The sequence below is a fragment of the Saccostrea echinata genome, unplaced genomic scaffold (assembly GCF_033153115.1).
Source record: "Saccostrea echinata isolate AGI-Se365-2 ecotype Australia unplaced genomic scaffold, CSIRO_AGI_Sech_v1 ptg000054l, whole genome shotgun sequence".
NCBI classification, from domain to species: Eukaryota; Metazoa; Mollusca; class Bivalvia; order Ostreida; family Ostreidae; genus Saccostrea; species Saccostrea echinata.
In genome coordinates this window covers 59,879,310-59,898,355 of record NW_026889803.1, presented here as the reverse complement: position 1 = coordinate 59,898,355, position 19,046 = coordinate 59,879,310, and the positions used below count along the sequence as shown (strand labels likewise).

Below are 19,046 nucleotides of genomic sequence, written 5' to 3'. Positions count from 1 at the left end.
AAATATGCAACCATAGGTGGACAGCGATGGTCTGTCCAGGATTGTTTCGAATTCATATATAGGTAGAGGAGGTCATCAAAAACCACTTTAACTTAATTTCTCCTTTTTGCATGCGATGCGATCTTACGTTTCAAACTACAAGAAGAAAAATTATTTGTGTGCCAAGTATGTTTCTGTTGGTATAAACACAGAATTTAGAATCATGTTGTTTCATGGATGGTTTGCATGTAATTGTAGTATTAAAAAAAATGCTATATTCATTATTGTAAATTATGGCAGAAACTATTATCTTTTAAAATTAACTATTTTTACTATTATCTCAGCACTTTAAACTTTCTTTATGAAAAAAAAAAATGTCCAAACTTATATTGCTCATTTCTATTCTGCAAGAAAAATGATTTTCCTAACTGACATTCCTGCTAAAACAGAATTGAATACCTTGAATCACGAACGAGGACAGACAAGGCAAAACAGAGGGAAAACTCGGGCGGTTGAATTAACACTAGAGTGTACTAACAACATCAAGGCGCTCCTACCTAAGTACTCATCAAGATACAGATCTTATAATTCTGGCAAAAACTTTAAAGAGTCTTTCTTGCTAGACAATATGATATAATTTCTCTGTTTTTCAGAGATTTTGTAACTCGTTTTATATGCGTCTCTCATAGTAAGATTGATATTTTTGTAACAAGATTTTTGGAAAAGAATTTAATGAAGATCCATTTGAGCTCTGAAGGGGGGTTGCTATCATGTCACCTGATAAGAGTGAAATCTCCCTCACCAGGAAAGGTCACAGAGACATAGGCAGTCGTGTAGTTATTGAAAGTTCAAGAACATCACAAACTCAGTCCTATCCTTCTACCTGAAAACCGCAACAGCACAAACCCAGTCCTATCCTTGTTTCTGAACTGATAAATAAAAATATCACAAACTCAGCCCTATCCTTGTACATGAACCCTGAACCGCGAGAATATCAATTTCATTCTTTTTTTGAAGATAGTTCATTATAATATATGTAATTTATATAGCATTTCACACGTAGTTTCAATAATTTCCAGGTAAATCAAGTTTTTTACTATATGTTTCCATGTGAAATGCTATAGCAACATATAAGTCATGATATTATATAGAAAATTTGAGAAGATACTAACTTCAAATCTGTATCTATGTCACTTTAAACAGGTTCAGTCCAAAGACTATTTCTACCTACGTAGCTACTTTTAGCTACTAGGGTATTTAAACCTACTCCTACTCTAGCTATTTTTACCTACTTTTTGCTTTATTTGCATTTTGTGGCCAAACGCAGGAACGGCGCAATACGGTGAGCACAAAATGTCTAAATATAGTCACACTGACGAAGAATACGATAAAAATTTTGGCAAAAAATGATTACTTTCTGACATAACAATTTTGCATTAAAAAACTACATCCATTTTCATTTTTGGTAGCTAAGGATGAAATGAAGACTAAAATGACTAACAAATCTGTATCAATTTTAAAATAATCTTCAAGAATTCTTAATATATGAATTGTTTTGGGGTTATTCTTAATGCATTTCCTCTCCAATATCCACCCTCAAAAAAGTTTTCAAATTAACACCCCGAATTTTTCCATGCAAGTGCACAATACGATGAACAATAAGTTTGACCTGTTCTACAGATGCACCAAAATTATTATTTAATCTTATTTTCAAAGGCAGGTAAAAGTAGGTTGAAGTAGCTACTTCAAGTAGCTTTAAATACCCTGGTAGCTGCTAATAGGTAGAAATAGTCTTTGGACTGGACCTGTTAAACAACATACCCACAAAAAAAAAAAAAAAAAAAAAAAAAAAAAATTAAACATGACTGTTGTGAACAGAAAGATATATTTAAACATATTTTTCTGAAACTTCCTTTTCTACGTCCAATTCTTGTGAGATTTCTTTGTAAAAAAGTATTCGGCAGTGGTTATTTACATCACGTTTAGTAAGGCACGTTTCTCTTGGTGAAAAAATTGCTAAACTTAGCAAAAATTCCCCAAGGGCATACATTTCCATGTTTACATTATATCCAACTTACCCCAAACCTTATGCCTGAATTCTTAAGTGAAATAATTTAATGCTTGTAGAAATTCCAATTTTAAAATATCCTCTCTTCCCTCCTCTTTGTGTGCTTACAAGAATCTTTAATTAAATAAACTTTGGACAATCTGATCCTTTGATCGTGGTATGTGTGAGCGGATCAAAGGCTCTCATTATAAATAAATTGACTATTTGAATGATATGTATGCAAGAGCATCTTTGAATAAAAGCTATGTTACTGGTATTTCTAGTTCTTTGAACATTTACATGTAGCATACATATACACTTTTTTTTTTAATTTGCTTATAAAATTGAATATATTTACTGTATGCTAAAAATTCTCAGGGAAATGACTAAGGCAGAAACACTTCCTCCACTGGCAAAAGCAATAAAAAAATATACTACTTTCATTTCATTTAATAAGGGTGTTGTGGGCTGTTCAAAGATTAACATGATTTCATCAATCAAAGATATATGACATTCAATGATTAACTTTATTAACATTTCACATATTTAACCTCTCCTTTAACATCATTTATCTCTGCATTTACCCAGACATCATATTCATCACTACAATCTATCCCATCCTCAATACTATAAATATTGACATTCACAATAAAAACACTGTAAGAATTTAACTTCCTACTTTGAACACCTATCATATATTGCACATTAGCTCCATTTATATAGTCAAGGTTCCAAGGATGTTCCCAATGTAAGACAAGTTTATCGTTAATACAAGAACAGGATAGATGTCTGACAACTGAAGGTTCATTTTCATTTGGAGGAGACAACTGTTGCTGACTCTCAGATAAAGCTTTCTGAGTTATTCTTACTACTTCTTCTACGTTTACAGCTGTGTCCTGATTGATGTGAAATAACCAAGAGGGATCACTACAGCAGCCATGCACTGGAACCTCCTCCTGATCCATAATCTCCCTCTGTACCTCCTCAGATAAATGTCTGATCCCCCCTTCCTCAGGAGGATAATCTGGATGGGAGAAAGATTTTGATTTATCCATATTTCTCCATGTGTGGTAAATTATTGACATTCCAGGAATGCTTGCCAATGTGCGATAAGGTGTATAATTATCTGGATTGACAGCATAAGGGAATAGTTCTATTAGAATTGATCCTGGTCTTAGAAACAATCCTAAAATTAATAAAGCTCCATGCATTCCAATAATCCCTCTTGATGTCTGCACTATATGTATTACCTCACTGATGTCATCATCACTGATTGTCAGTATTTTCATCTTGGTATTTATCTTCAAATTGGTTATTAATTCTTCCTCGTTTAATAATTTACGAGTCTCCGTTCTAGAAATCAGCACAAGATAATCTCCTATATATTGATTATCAGGCATAAAGTTTAATTTTTTGATAATGAAAGAACCTGCACTGCGTAAATAGAAAGAAGTGAGTCTATCATTGACCACAGGGCCCTGCACATTTCCATTGTAGCCATACTGATACCATTTTGACAAAGAGGACACTCCAATGAAAGCATTTTCAAAACAAATAAGTTCTTGCTCACTTGCCATAGGTTTATATCTAACATCAGATAAAAGCTTGTAAAGCAGTTCATATAGTCCTGGACTAAAATCATCCATAAACAAAACTTTCAAGTTTCCTTGACCTAAGAACTGAAGTGTATGATACAATGGCAAAACATCATCATGAATCACATGCATTATATTGTCAGGTTTAAATCTTTTGAATAACATAGTAAAGCCATCCAGCCAGCGAATTTTGAGTTTGGAAAAGTTCTGATTAATATATGTTGGCACGAAAGAAAACATGTCTAATTCTGAGACAGATGAAAGTGACAGAGAGGGTAATGTTGACTTTATTTCCATCAGACTGGAGGAATTAGTTATATACACAAACTGATCCTCCACAGGGTAGTAACACAGTGACTGAAAATGACAAATCCTTGACTGCTGATCAAAGCACCAGTGTGTGGTATAAAGTGTCTCATTTTCATCACAATATTTTGTATCTATACTTTGTATTGATTCAAAATCCTTAGGAGAATATTTTGAGTAAAGAAAGATTGATATGACACAGACTAGAAGATTGATGACAACTACAATTCCAATGTGCATTTTATTGTCTAGTCATTTCATCTTGTGGACTGAATCTGAAAGAGAAAAAATATTAAATTGTGCTTTTCATTTTTGATGCATATACAGTCTATCCAACTTTTGTATGAATGAAACCTTTCATTGTGTACAATTTGAGTTGTTAGTGTCTTTAGGAAATATGATTTTTAATAACAAGGTGCCAAAGGCCACATCGCTCACCTAAGCACTTTGGCAAGGGAATTGAGAAGTTTAAATATATGATTGGTCCCATCCTACTACTGGGGGAGGGGGGATGATTTGAACAAACTTATTTCTACACTAACTGAGGATGCTTTCATATTTCTCTAATCATGGCTAAAGGAGACTTTTAAAGATTTTTATCTGTATATTTCTATGTAAACATTCCATCTTCTATTGTAGCCCCACCCTACCCCTGAGGGACATGATTTGAACAAACTTGAATCTACACTACCTAAAGATTCTACTAATCATGGCTCCTTTGCTGTTCTTGAGAAGATGATTTTTAAAGATATTTCTATATATTCCTGTGTATAACATTTATCCCTTGTTGCTATACAATTCCATGTAAAATTTTAATCCCCATTATGACCCCATCCTATCCCTGGAGGTCATGATTTGAACATACTTGAATCTAGACTACCTCAAGATGCTTCCATAAAGATATGACTTATCATGGCTGTGCTGATCTTGAGAAATACCTTTCAAATATGTTTCTAAAATGTTGATTGCCAATTGTGGCACACCCTAACCTTGGGGTCATGATTTGAATCTTCACTATGTCAGAAAGCTTTCACATAAGTTTCATATTTTCTGGCCCAGTACTTCTTGAGAAGATTTTAAATGATCCCACCCAGTTTTTACTAATTTCTTAGTTTCTCCCCTTGAAAGAGGGCATTGCCCAATATTTGAACAAATCTGAACACCTTTTACCTAAGGACATTATGTGCCAAGTTTGGTTGAAATTGGCCCTGTTGTTCAAAAGAAGATGAAATTGAAAAAAAAATTAACAACCATGACAATAGACAATGGACAAATTTTGATCAGAAAAAGCTCACTTCAGCCTTCAGCTGTCTCGATACCAGGTGATATCTGGCCACTGGTGATTGAACCTGCCTGATTGCTTCATTCCTCCCCTCCCTAAGGGTCTTCCCTGCTGAAGACAATAATCCAGGCACTTTCCTAGCAGGTATTTCACCTGCCACTTTCAGGGCACGCTGCACACAAATGTAAAAGAAGAGGAGAAAAATGTGATGAATTAGACCAGGACTCCAACCTGGAGCCCCTGAATCACTAGCCTGGTGCTCTACCGACTATCTGGCCTTCTGGGATTGAAACTGCCTGACTGTCACACTTTTATTCATTTACTGAGAATGGGGCCTACATTTTTGTATCCTACCTTTTCCCAAGAAAACAGTTTTATAATTGAAGATTTCTTAATTCTTCATAAAACTTAATGTTTATTTGACCTCAATGTCAAAAATTTTAATAAACTCTGCATGAAGGTCACAGCTATGACAGCTTGCAATTTTTTCCTTCACATATTGTACTTCATTTAATTGTTGTTAAGAGGAATATGGTATAATAACATGATAATATTCCCATTTATTATTGTGGTCTCCTGCCTTCTTCCAGAGACTTACGCGGCTAGGATAAGGCTGTCCGAAGAAGGTCACAGTGTACCAGCCGCAGTAACATCTCTGAACTACCTAGATATGACGTCATAATGGCATATGACGTCAAGTCACTGCAAATTTGAGCAGACATGACAGGGAAAGTGTCATAACTTTTACATTCCTTTCACATCACATGTAGAATTTTTTTACGTTGATGCTTAATTCATGTGTCTGGATTGCTGTTTTAAGGCTGTTGTGATGGTGAATACTTGCAGTATAATATCGTTATTCCTTTTTCTTGTCTAACATGTATGTATTCAAACAATTACAAACAAATTGTGAAATGCTCCCCCTTACGCATCTGTAGACAGAGTGAGAATTTATAAATCGTGTATATATTAGACTGGCACAAGTGAATAATAAGGATTAATTGAAGATATTCTGTGTGAATCTATTAGAGAAATATGTCCTGTAACTGAATTTTGCTGGGGGATTGTATGTAATTTATCCCATTTTGTATAAATTGCGATGAAGAGTGTAAAATGACCCCTTGTATGTGGGTAAGTTGAAATTTCTCGTGAAATATTTTCTTAAGAAATAAAATTCAGACTTGCCCCCAGCACTTTATATATACCCAAGAATACGTTTAATTAATTTATGTAACAAGCCGTTCACAATAATTTTGTTTTTCACTTGTGCCGAGGCGATTTTTGTGCATCATTTAAGAAAATGTATAAGTGTCCGCCACGTGATCAACACAGTCATGTGACATCACAGAAATAATTTTTTAAAATACCTTATTCAACTCTCTTTACAACTTAACTGTGTAGGTTTACATAGATTACAAATTGAAATCAAAACATAGCTTAAATTAAAATAGGATATGTCTAATGTATATAAAGCCTTCGGACAGCCTTAACATAGCTGCGTAAATGATATTATCAGGTCTGGTACAATCACTAGATTCTGCTACATAGCTTTAATTACCTACCTGAAATAGCTTTATTTAGCTACTAAATCAAACTTATTTCTTAAATTAGCATTTTTCTCAGGATGTGCAGAAAATTGCACATTGATGCAGTGATAATTTTCAACTTTGATCTCATCTAAAAAAAACAGTTCATGAAAAAATCACTCTTGAATATGTGTCTTTTTCTGCGCAATTGCAATCAAAGTTCTAAAAGTTTTGGGCTATATACGATAGTTAATTTGTGACCAATCAGTTACTTCTTGACTGAAATCTTGAATGAAATAACAAAGAAGAGCAGTTTTGGTTAACATGATAATTGATTGGTAATTATTCAGTACAATGTGAAGTAATCATACTAATATCAACGCCTCGCCGCTCACAAGGTGGTAAAAAGGGTCACCATGGACAGTTACTAAAACAATAGAAATACATCTTTTGCTTAAAAGTGTTCAAATGTAACACTGTTTAAACTATCTCTGCTTTGAATTGCTTTTTAAATAATCCCTAGTAGACATTTACATGCGATTTTTGTCTTTTTTTTTTTAAATAGATAGCTAAATAAAGCTACGATAGGCAATTCTAGCTTCGTAGCTAAAAGTACTGATTGTACTGGATATGATTATTTATTTCTCTGCTTCTTCCCAGAAGTCAAAATAATCTGGAACTGCAACGTCGGAACCATCGTTCCGACGATGCTTAAACAATGAAAAAAATTAATGTTATTAATGATAAACAACGACGACGTAAATGACTGACACCCCCTCCCGCTCACACACACACTTTTAACAAATTAAAAATGAAATTCCAGACCTGTAGTACAAGTATACATATCATAGTCCCAATAAAATGAACACGTTGATTCGCTTACCTTTTTTTTTTTCAAACAACCATCTCAAGTAGGAAACATTGTCAAGCAGACTAATTTGAAAGCTATCATGAAAGGGAAAGTATATTTCCGGAAAACTTGCCGTATAAACGAGGAGTGCGTCCCCCACTTTTTGTTGATGTAAGGTCGAGCGCTGGGAAATTCCAGGATTTGGACTGTAAACTATTATAACTTTTTTTTTGCTTGTCAGATTTTTTGGAAGTTGCCTCCCCTCCCCTACTTTTAAACCGTTGCTACGGGCCTGCCCCCCACCCCCAAACCCCTTCAAAATAGCCTATCATTTTGAGACAAAATAAAATTATTCCTTATAAAATTGTTTTATAATGAAGATTTTGAATGGATTCTTTATAGACAAAACTGGATCAAATTTAAAACGAGTTGCAGGATAGGGAGCTCTTATATCAATTCAATAGCATTGTTTATCAAGCTAGCAAGTCCAAATATCTAATCATCAGTAATATAGTGGCAAATCTGTTTCCAAATTTTGCAATTTTATATTTGTCATTTTTTTTTTAGAGTCATTTATCATTCTCAATTACCAAAATGAGAAAAAAAAAAAATTATGAGGTCAGAAACTCTGATATAAAAGTGAAAAATACAATTTTGTAACTACCGAAAGATACGTTTTTCTTTGACAGAGTTCAAGGCGCTTATATTGAATAATCGGTATATTATAAAGTAAGGAGCATTTAGGACAACATTTAAAGAAGCTTGCACACTGATTTGAGGATTATTATCATGAAAATTTTCGTTTGAATTTCATAAATTATATTGTAGGAGCGTCTCAGACCGAAAACATTATGAAAACCTATTTAGAAACCTCTTTTATGATTATTTTGAAAAATATTAAAAACTGTCGGGCGTGTTTGATCTCACAACGTCAGGGTTCTTGAGTCTACTCATGGCGTCGGACCTCTGACAAACTTCATTCGATGTTCTCTTCTCTTCTTGAGAAGCATCAATCCGATCGAGGCTTTTATAAGTTGATATAAAACGTAAACAAAAAAAGTAACTATATGCAGTTGTCACCTCAATGCACTTGTTGCAGGTTGTTTGTTACCAAAAGGTTTAATGTAATTGGTCAAAAGATTATTAAAAAAAAAAAAAAACAATCAAGATTCGTAATTTCTCCGAAGGACGTCACTGCACTCAGCCTGTAGAATATCGAATGAAGTTTGTCAAGGGTTCAACGGCCACGAATGAACTCAAGACCCCTGACGTAGTGAGGATGTTGATTGTCATACATCATTGCATTGCACTTTCATGAAGTTAATTTTTTCTTAATATTCAACGAAAGTGGGAAATCTAGTTAAAATAATAAGATATAATAAAACAATAATCAAGAAAAGTTTAAAAAAAAAACCAAGAAAGCAAAATCAACTTACAAGTGGTCAACAATATCAGCAAATCGAACAATACACCCGATATAAAATGTAAGCAATGAGCTTTTGGAAACATTTACGTACATTTGTATGGAGTAAGGTTATTGAGAAAACCGTTGTCATGGCATATTTTAAAGAATAGCCATGTAAGTTCAAATCATTAAACCGAAACTCTCTCAAGTAAAATTAGAAATTAAAAAAAATGTACACAAATTTAGCAGTAATTGCACAAGAGTGTCCATGGCCTTTAATTTGCTATACAAGTTTTTATCTTTTTCTACTAAAAGACACACATTTTATCGAGTAATCTTTGCTAGAAATACACCTTTCTGTATTACATGTATTTCATACGAAACAAAATGCATTATTTTGCAGTAGACTTGAAAGGAAAATATTCTGAACCCTGTAACATAAAGAATTATGAAGATGTGGATGTAAGTTGAAGGATATATAAGGGATTTTGATCGCATCCACTTCTATAACTCAAAATACAACTGCGTTCTCCCCAACATATATTATGTGAAATGGGAAATAATCTATCTCTCTATGACTTCCTTGTTTAACGGAAACAAACAGTTCTAATCTGGATTCATCGCAAGGGATTAAAGAAGAATAATGTGCAAGGAGGACAACTGGTATAGTTTTTGCATGATCTCATGTTTTGAAGACAAAATTTTTATGTCAAACTAAGATTTTTTCGTTACACAACAGGCCAGTTGAGTGTGATGCCAATTTCAGGATCGGGAAGACGAAATGTGAACGTAAGTTATTATGATAACTAGTAAATAGTTAACACAATATAAAAATTACATTGTAATCCATGGAATATAATAATTATCTATCTATTAGTAACTTAAATGTATTAATGTATAGTAATAGTGAGTTCTGCATGTATTATTTCGGAATTGTTACCTTTGCTGACGACTTTTTAGGTATATAATACACATTAAGGTAAATTTCAGTGTATGTATCTTTCTTCCCCTTCGGACTGAAGTATCTCACTAGCTTCATTGGGTTAAAGGAGGTCCGTTACCCAATGAAGCGTTATATCGGGAAGGTAATAGTAAGGCCATTGCCCAACCCTCTCGATGTAATTGAGGGAATCATTTATTACACTGAATATATATGGAGCATTCCATATGTATGGGGTCAAATGCTGGTTCGAGTCTCAAAGGGTGATACTTATATATCCACTAGATCACACCACTTAAAACCTTGATTTAATGCCCACCGTCTCTAAAAAGATTCTGCCAGCAAGTCACCTCCTCTTGGTGACCCTGGAAATGCTTTCATAGCTAATTGGCAGTGGCAAAGGTATCTCTGAGATTATATATATATATATAGTTGTGACATATCAATGTCTGAAGTCAAAAGCGATGTTTATTTCAGCAAGGAATGTCTAGTTAACTTAACCTACCTTCTTTTGAATATTACCTGAATACAGAGAATAAAATTGATTACACATGAATGAAATTTAACACTTTGATATTCAAGTTAAGAAAACGTAGGAGGAATTGCACTATACACTTTTATTATAGTTATATTTATTTTCTACCTTTAATTTTTATTCTAAATTGATTAGCTTGTGACCCTGGGGTATACGGATGTAATTGTTCTACACCGTGTCCAAATTATACCTATGGTTTTCTTTGCTATGAGACATGTAACTGCACTTCTGACGAATTTTGTGATCGACAATTTGGATGCTTGGGCAACAGTTCCATTTCAACTACAAGTAAATCTCTGTCTTACACGCCTCTCAATACAGGTATGCTACACTGACTCAAAATTCCAAATTACATTATTTAGTTGCTTTTCCTTTTAACACAAATGATCATTGCTGTAATCACGCATTTCAGTATATTCCAAAAGAATGACTGGTGTTAATTCAAACCCTTTCCTGGACAAGTTTACGATGTTTTTATTGATTTCCGTAGTGTCAGTGGTCATTTTCAGCGTCCTCTGTACATTTCTTCTGATAAGGTAAATAAAACTAGGTAAAGAATTTGATAATTATTCAACCACAAATTAAAAAAACAAAACAAATACATTAAATTATTATTTCAGAACAAGTAAAAGGCATTACAAACGAGAATTGCGTAAGTACCTGTAATATTGAGTGACAATAAATAATACACTTTCATTGTGTACATCAACAATGAATATGCTATAAATATGTTACAAATACAAAGGTTTTAAAGAAAACTATTTTAACATTTTATATATATATATATATATATATATATATATATATATATATATATATATATATATATATATATATATATAGAAAGCTTAATGAATTTTTTTTTCCATTTTTTTTTTAAAATACCTATCCGGTGACCTATCTGTATTTAGCGCATTTCAAACTTATGGCCTAAAACGTTAAAATCCCTATTTTGAAGTAGTGTTAGTCAAATATGGTTATTAAAAAACTCCAAGAACTTACAGAAAAATTGAAATAACAAATTTTTGCCAAAATCAATACCATCAAACATACGACTTTTCAATACTGTATACAACCATTCCTTACTGTAATATATTAAAGACCAGATATTTTGATATCATAGACAACTGCTTTTGGAATAAAAATGGAATAATTTTCAAATCTTGTCATGAGTCATGTACAAACTTTGTTAAAAATCATTTTGATTCTAAACGCAAGTACTCTGAATTTCATATTAAAAAGATACCAGCGTACCTCATTGACTATACAGTTATACCTATGTAGTCTTCTTCAATGATCTGCTGGAATTCCGAATGAACTAATTGTGCTCCTTTGTAAACCAAACTGTTTATATATTTTTTTGAAGTAAAAATTATTCAAAAACATTTACATGAGAAGAAAACTTTAGCTCTGACCCTTCTTTCAACATTAAATATATCCAAGTGAACTCGACATAAAAGAAACCACAGATTTTTTTTAAATTGTTTATGTGTTCCAAATGATTGGGTATGTATTTCGCATATTCTGCCAATGATCAATTTTACACCGAGGAAGGTTACTAACTGAAAAGAGAATATACTAGTAATAGGAAATTCAAACAACAATTGAAAATACAACAACTTCAGATAAAAACTGTCAAAGAAAGTCAACAGTCTTTTGTAAATGTAAATATGTATCGTTATAAGTTTATTAGAGATGGAAGTACAATAAAATTCATAAAGTTACCTGATTTACCATCCTGAGGACATCTGTCTTATGCAGGATAGAATGGAGCTCTTTATGGATCAGGAGCACCCGAATCCTCTATATTATGGTATCTCTAATGCATAATAGGATTAGATGGAGGTCATCGGACTGTTCACAGATGCTGTGGAGTGTGGTTCAAGCACATAAAAACAATTTTTATTCAACAAATAACTCACCATTATAATGTCAAGATTGATTTTAAAACAGTTAAATTATGCATACCATCAAAATATTGAAACCTTTTCTATTAAAAAAGAAAACAAAATTAACTGATTTTGTTTCAATGAAATATGAAGATAACGAACAGTATTCAATCTCAAAAGTCCAATCTAATATTCAACGCTATTGGATCTTGTTTGTTGTATTCATTTGAACATGAGTCAATGAATGAAACCGTCAAATTGTGGTAGAAATAGGGAAGACTAGGTGTTTTGATAAATATATATTATCATTACAGTAACTTGATCTGAAGAGCCGTAAGAAAAAAAGTGAATTATACATCTTTAATCCATAAAACAAAAGTTTTTTTCATCGCAAGGAAAAAAACTTCATGCATACTGTTTACTACATCATCAGTTTCAGAGAGGGATGATATGGATTCAGAAAACAACAGTGTGGTGATCCGGAAAGTCGGATCACACCGTCACGTGATTGCGTTAAATTAACAGTAAAAGCGAGTAAAACACAGTTGGGTATAGGATAAAAGATATTAAAACTATAATAAATTAAAGTCGAAAAAGAAATACCGGTAAAAGAAATGAGAACCAAGAAGATAACAAACAGTGATCGAAATAAAAAATTATACAATGAAAAGGGTTCAGATATCCAACAGTGATTGATCTAAAAAATCTACAAACAATACAAATCTGTGAGCAGGGCATAAACGCAGACTCCCAGAAAATGCCAGAGGTGGGATCAGGTGCATAAGAGGGATAAGCATCCCTTGATGACCGGCCACACAGAGTGATTTTTAACAAAGTTGTTTTTATTACCAATCACAAGAAACAAAGATTTCTGATTTTATTTTTTACTGAAGAAACTGCTGTCTTTGACATCATAAAGTCTAGTTATTTTTTGCAAGGAAGGGTTGTATAAAGTGTAGAAAAGTCGTACGTTTTGATTTTATATACTTCAGAAAAAAATGGCGATTTTAAATTTTCTAAAAGTTCTTTAGAGTCTTTGAGAATCCACATAAAATATGAATCTTGATTTACAACACTTCTAGAATATGCTGTAGCACAGTATGTAGTTTTCCTTTACAGCAGTGAATATTTCTGCAAGGAGTAAAGATAGGGCTTTGGTAATGCATGTGCTGGACCCAGCATCAATATCATTGATGATATCATATATCTTTGAGCATGAAGATTCTTCATGTAAGGTCTAGTCATTTTTCAAATAAAAATATAAAAATTCAAAATTGTAAACAAAAACAAATGCAAGTGTGTCTATGTTCCCTAAATATCTCAATACTTTATGGCCATTGGAAGTCTCTGTCTACATTAGATCGACATTGGTATTCTAATGAAAGGTTAATTAAAAAAAACGAAAATAACAAAATTAAATAAAGCGGGATTTGGTTTGTGAAATATGACACCGTAAACCAGTGAGGTAATAGTTGGTATCAGTAATTCTGAGAAACGCAGCATTTATTTAATCATCGCCTAAATTAATAAACGACACAAAGATTCGTTTGAAATATACCAATTTTATAAAGCATACGTTCTAAACGGATAATATATGCAGACAGCTGTGTTGGACATATGTAAAAAGAATTACATAGAATTTGAATAGAACCCTTTGAAATTGTATTATTTTAAGAGGAAATGTACATTACTACTAGTAACTTGTATGAAATGCTGATTGATCCAGTTTTATTTTCAGAACGAATGATAAGTAATATAACTGAAGAGAATTCTGATGCTGAACACGAATACTCCGGCTACTACACAATGGACTCAATGTCTGGCGCGCGATTCTCTTCTGTTTATAATCACACAGAAAGAGGGGAATACAACATTTTGTCTCTTTCACAGAGGGCATATGTTGATGACGCAGATTTCTCTCCCATGACGTCATTTCACCCTCAGAATCGACAACTAAATTCAGAAACAGAGCTGAATGACAATGAAAGCCTGGGCAGTGTTATTGAAGCAGGATGTTTAATAAATCTGTTTCAAGAATGTGAAGATGATCTAATGAATGACGGAACTGAATCAGAAACAATCGCCAAATTATAGTCTCGGTGTTTTTGAGAACTGTCAAGATTAGAAGCACATTTCTGAGGATGATCAAAGTCTAAATCTGGTGATATTGTAAAATTGAAAATGGATGAGACTACAATCACTGTGTACTTCCTCAGACGTAATTAAAATGTTTGCAACAACTTGATAACTGATGCCAATATACATGTAACTGATGCCAATATACATGTACATCTTCCTTGTTCCCGGATAACTATTTAATCAGAATATTTAAAATACACAATTCTATTGTATATTTTTGAATAATAATTAACACTCAATTTTTTATCGTTAGTTCTAATATCTATGTTATGTCAGAAAGCCAGTTAGGTGTTATAATCGTTTTGGTAACCATACCACTATATCATATTTGTATATTATCAACATTTGATACAATGAATACTAGATTGTCTATGATAAGATCGGTTTACATGAACATAATTTATCAATGGATCGATATAAAACGGATATCACATATCTTAAAATAAAGATTTGTTAGATTTAAGGTAGTAGAGAGTTAATTTAAGGAAAAAACCAAACCCAATACATCTTTTGTTTTGGAATCTAAAAGGAAAACTGCTTGATTAAAGTGAACAAAGAAGCTTCTACTTAAATTGTGGAATTTAAGCTTGATGTCTAGTTGGCGATATTGAGAATCCTTTATAACTTTTAAAAACCGTTCTCCAGCACATGGCTTAATTGATAATAATGAACAATTGGCCTTCTATCCGAATAATGAAATCCATGTCCACTGGATTCAGGTTTAAGGTCGGGCAGGGGGTTGGGGGGTTGGATTGAGCTGGTCGTATAATAAAGTTCAATAAAAATTGGACAAATTGTTTGATAACTCCTGGACATTCAAAACACAATCTTAAAAAAAAAGCTGTAGTCATCACGTTTATCACTGACTTTTGCTGCTGGTCTGCCATCAATATCTTTCTCTAGTAAAATATACAAATACGAAACAGATGTATCAGACTCTGTGGTGTTTTTTTTTTTTTTGAGTTTTCCCTCCTACAAATTGTGCAATTTATATCCAATGGTCCGACTCAGGTTCCAAAATGTTGATAAGCTGATTATATTTTGAAAAATTCCTTCACTTTTGAAAGAGCTAGGTTCACTTTATGCAAAAAATGGCCCTGTCCTTATATCAATTAATAGACTATCACCCTCTGTCCTATTTCATAAATCAAAATAAAGTAGAGACTTAGTGCTTTCATTTCCTAAAACAAAATTTGTTTTTGAGAATCCAGGTATTGGAAAACAGGCTTTGAGAAAATGCAATGTTCTTGAATTTTGCAGAAAACATACGTATTTGACTACCTTCAACAAAGAAATAAAATATGAGCATAGCTCACGATCCAAAAATTAAAATACGTTTTTTGATCTTCAGAAACAGATCTTTCATTATGTAATTGCGTATTTTGGATCAGATGTTGTGCTCTATATGAAATATTGAAAAAAAAAACCCTCAACTTTTGGCCATTTTTAATGGAATTTACAGGATATGGGGAAAATTACGCATTTTATGACGTCATAATGCATTGACTAGAGAGAAAATTATGTCTATTGTGTCTATTAAACCTGATAAAAATTGTGAAAATATTGTTTCAAGTGTTCAGACACAAGGATTAGGATAACTAAGAAAAATTTTTCATGTGCTGAAACAAAATTTACTATAAAAATCCTATCAGCAGTGAATATTATGGATGTTTTAAAAGTTTTAGAGCATCTGTGGGATGTTTTGCTAGATATAGAGGATTTATCTATGAACCTGGGCGGGCTGAAAATCATTTCAGTCTGTACGTTTTTACCTCAGGCCAACTTGAGGGAAGACCAAATTGATAGTAGGAAGAATAAAATAGCCTTAGAGAGTGTGTGTTTTTGCTCTTTTTACATTATATTATGGATGATAAAACGTGTTTTGTGATTGTGATTAAAAAGAAAATTGATTGTACAAGTTTATTGAACTTTGAATAATATGTTATGGTAAAGCTTGTGTCAGAAATCCCTGAGTTTGAATTAAAAAATATTAATGAGAAGTTGGAAGATTTTTCTGTTTAAAAAAATGATGATAGTGGCTGGGTGTTTTTGTGCCTTTTAGAAATGTTCTCTCTTGTGAGGGGATGCTGCACTAGTGGTCGTTCTTTTTTATATCATATTTCAATCCTCTGTAATAAAGAAAAATAATTTATATCATATGTTTGTTCAACACACTCTAACTGATGTCAAAATTTCATAAATGTTATGGATTCTGTGGAAGATTACGCCAGGCGATGGGCCAGACATGATAAAGAAGACCTTGACACGTTGTCAGAATGGATTAAATATATCAGATGTATGTTGAAATCTCGCATTAAGCGATTGAGGGGCCAAATGAGAAGCAACTATCCTTCTGTGTTCAATAATTCAGAAGTGAAAAGGAATTAAAATAGATTACACGATCAGTATGTACTGGTCCCTGCTGACAAAGCAGGTAACAACATTGTCTTTGTTTGCAAGGCTCATTATTTAAATTGTATTTTAGAGGAACTGGGATTTAATTCAATGTGGTAATCCGACTTATACCCATATCTCCCTTTCTAAGGAGGAAATTCTTCAAAATCATATGTCAGTTTTGAATATTTTTAATATTCTCAAAAACTAACATGAATCTGAATTAACATATCTATATTGGATTCAACTTCATAAAAGTCCTCACAAACAAAGATGCATAGCGGGTTCCAGTAAACGTTCTACCAAACCTCTTTCTTTACTCCTCACTAAGATATTAACAGTAGTGAAGGAGAAACTTCAAGAGTACAGTGCAACAAATATATTTGAGAAGTGGTGTAAATCAGATGTGGATACTAAAAAATTCCAAGGAACTTTTGGAACATTTGAAATCACAAAATTTTACCAAAATCAACAACATAAAAACTTACGACTTTTCAACTTTATATACAACCATTCTCCACGATATATTAAAGTCCAGGCTTTTTGATATCATTGACAGCTGCTTTTTCAATAAAACTGGAACTAGTAAATTTACTTACCTTGCCATTGGTCATTTGCAAAATTATTTTGTAAAAAACATTCTGATTGTACACACAGGTACTCTGAAGTTGATATTAAGAAGATGCTTGAGTTTCTGATTGACAATATCTATGTGTTTTTTGGAGACCAGGTCTTCCAACAATCTATTGGAATTCCCTTGGGTACCAATTGCGCCCCGTTATTAGCAAACCTATTCTTGTATTCATGTGAAACAGAATTTGTTCAAAATCTTTTAAGTGAAAAGAAGAAAACACTTGCTGTGGCCTTCAACTCGACATTTAGATATATGGACGACGTACTGTCAATTAGTCAATTAACAAAGGTTATTTCCATTCGTATGTCGATACGATATATCCCAGTGAGCTTGAAATAAAACATATCACAGAGTCTGACACATCTGTTCCATATTTGGATATTTAACTAGAAAAAGACGTTAAATAATGGTCATCTAACAACCAAGTTTTATGATAAACGCGATGACTTTAACTTTTTCAATCGTCAACTTCCCTTACTTATGCAGCGATATACCTTCATCACCTGTATATGGGGTTTATATCTCTCAGTTGATTCGATACGCAAGAGCATGCTCTAAGTATGAACAATTTCTAAAATGAGGTAAGTTATTGACAAACAAGTTGATGAAACAAGAATATCAGCTGTCTCGTTTAAAGTCGTCATTTCGTAAGTTCTACGGTCGATACAATGACCTTGTCAGCAAATACAATTTATCATTAAGTCAAATGCTGACTGACGTTTTTCATACTGAATGTTAGGCCATTATTTACACACTGAATTGTCAACGGATTTTTTCCGTTATTACCCGATCATGACAAGGAGCGTATGGAGAGTGTGACCGGTCGGAAGGGGATGCTCACTCCTCCATGGCACCTGATCCCACCTCTGATGTTTTAGAGGTCCGTGTTTGCTCTGTTTAAAATTTGTATTGTTTAATGGACTTTTGGGCTTAAATACTGTTCGTTATCTCCATACATTTCATCTAATTTATTCTTTCATTCACTTATTCAAGAAAAGAGAAACATTTATATTAACGGAAAGGAAAAACATAAATGTACAGTGATATTTCGAGTATTATTTATCTTCAGTGGATACATATTTATAGCATATTTATAGTCTATATATGCATTATTCTGCTTATTGCCGTCAGTAAAGGGTAAAGTTATCATAAAGTTAAATTTGTAGAAAATGACTTTTTAAAAGACATCCATGGAAAATAATGTTATTTTAATTAATTTCTTCCCAGTTTTATGTGCTTTCTCACTATATTACTCTGTGCTTGATTAAAAAAAACTACATTGATATTATCGATTTATATCATACTTCCTGTAATATTTAAATTTCTTGATATTTAGTTCTATTTTTAGACATCATTATATCGTGAAAGGGAAAAGGAAATTCATGGAAAAAAAATGGCAAAGTAATGGATTAAATTACATGCATTCATGCATACATTAAATGAAAAGGGAAAAATGAAATAGTGAAGAGCAATTTAACGAAATTAAATGAAATTCTAGTCGTAATAGATTCAAACTTTGCCTTTT

At 32.7% G+C, this 19,046-nt stretch overlaps 2 protein-coding genes across 2 annotated transcripts; one reads left to right on the top strand and one right to left on the bottom strand.

Moving 5' to 3' along the window:
- Window positions 1-2,534: 2,534 nt before the first annotated feature.
- LOC133172495 (protein O-linked-mannose beta-1,4-N-acetylglucosaminyltransferase 2-like) lies at window positions 2,535-5,321 on the bottom strand. The gene is made up of 2 exons (XM_061307387.1): window positions 5,247-5,321; window positions 2,535-4,202 (listed from the first exon to the last, which is right to left on the bottom strand). Exon 2 carries the CDS (start codon window positions 4,165-4,167, stop codon window positions 2,557-2,559), a length of 1,611 nt encoding a protein of 536 aa, XP_061163371.1. The 5' UTR covers window positions 4,168-4,202; window positions 5,247-5,321; the 3' UTR covers window positions 2,535-2,556.
- Window positions 5,322-10,920: 5,599 nt separating this feature from the next.
- LOC133172621 (uncharacterized) lies at window positions 10,921-14,512 on the top strand. The gene is made up of 3 exons (XM_061307553.1): window positions 10,921-11,001; window positions 11,086-11,117; window positions 14,093-14,512. The coding sequence occupies exons 1-3, from the start codon at window positions 10,934-10,936 to the stop codon at window positions 14,446-14,448; spliced, it is 456 nt and encodes a 151-aa protein (XP_061163537.1). The 5' UTR covers window positions 10,921-10,933; the 3' UTR covers window positions 14,449-14,512.
- The last annotated feature ends 4,534 nt before the right edge of the window (window positions 14,513-19,046 follow it).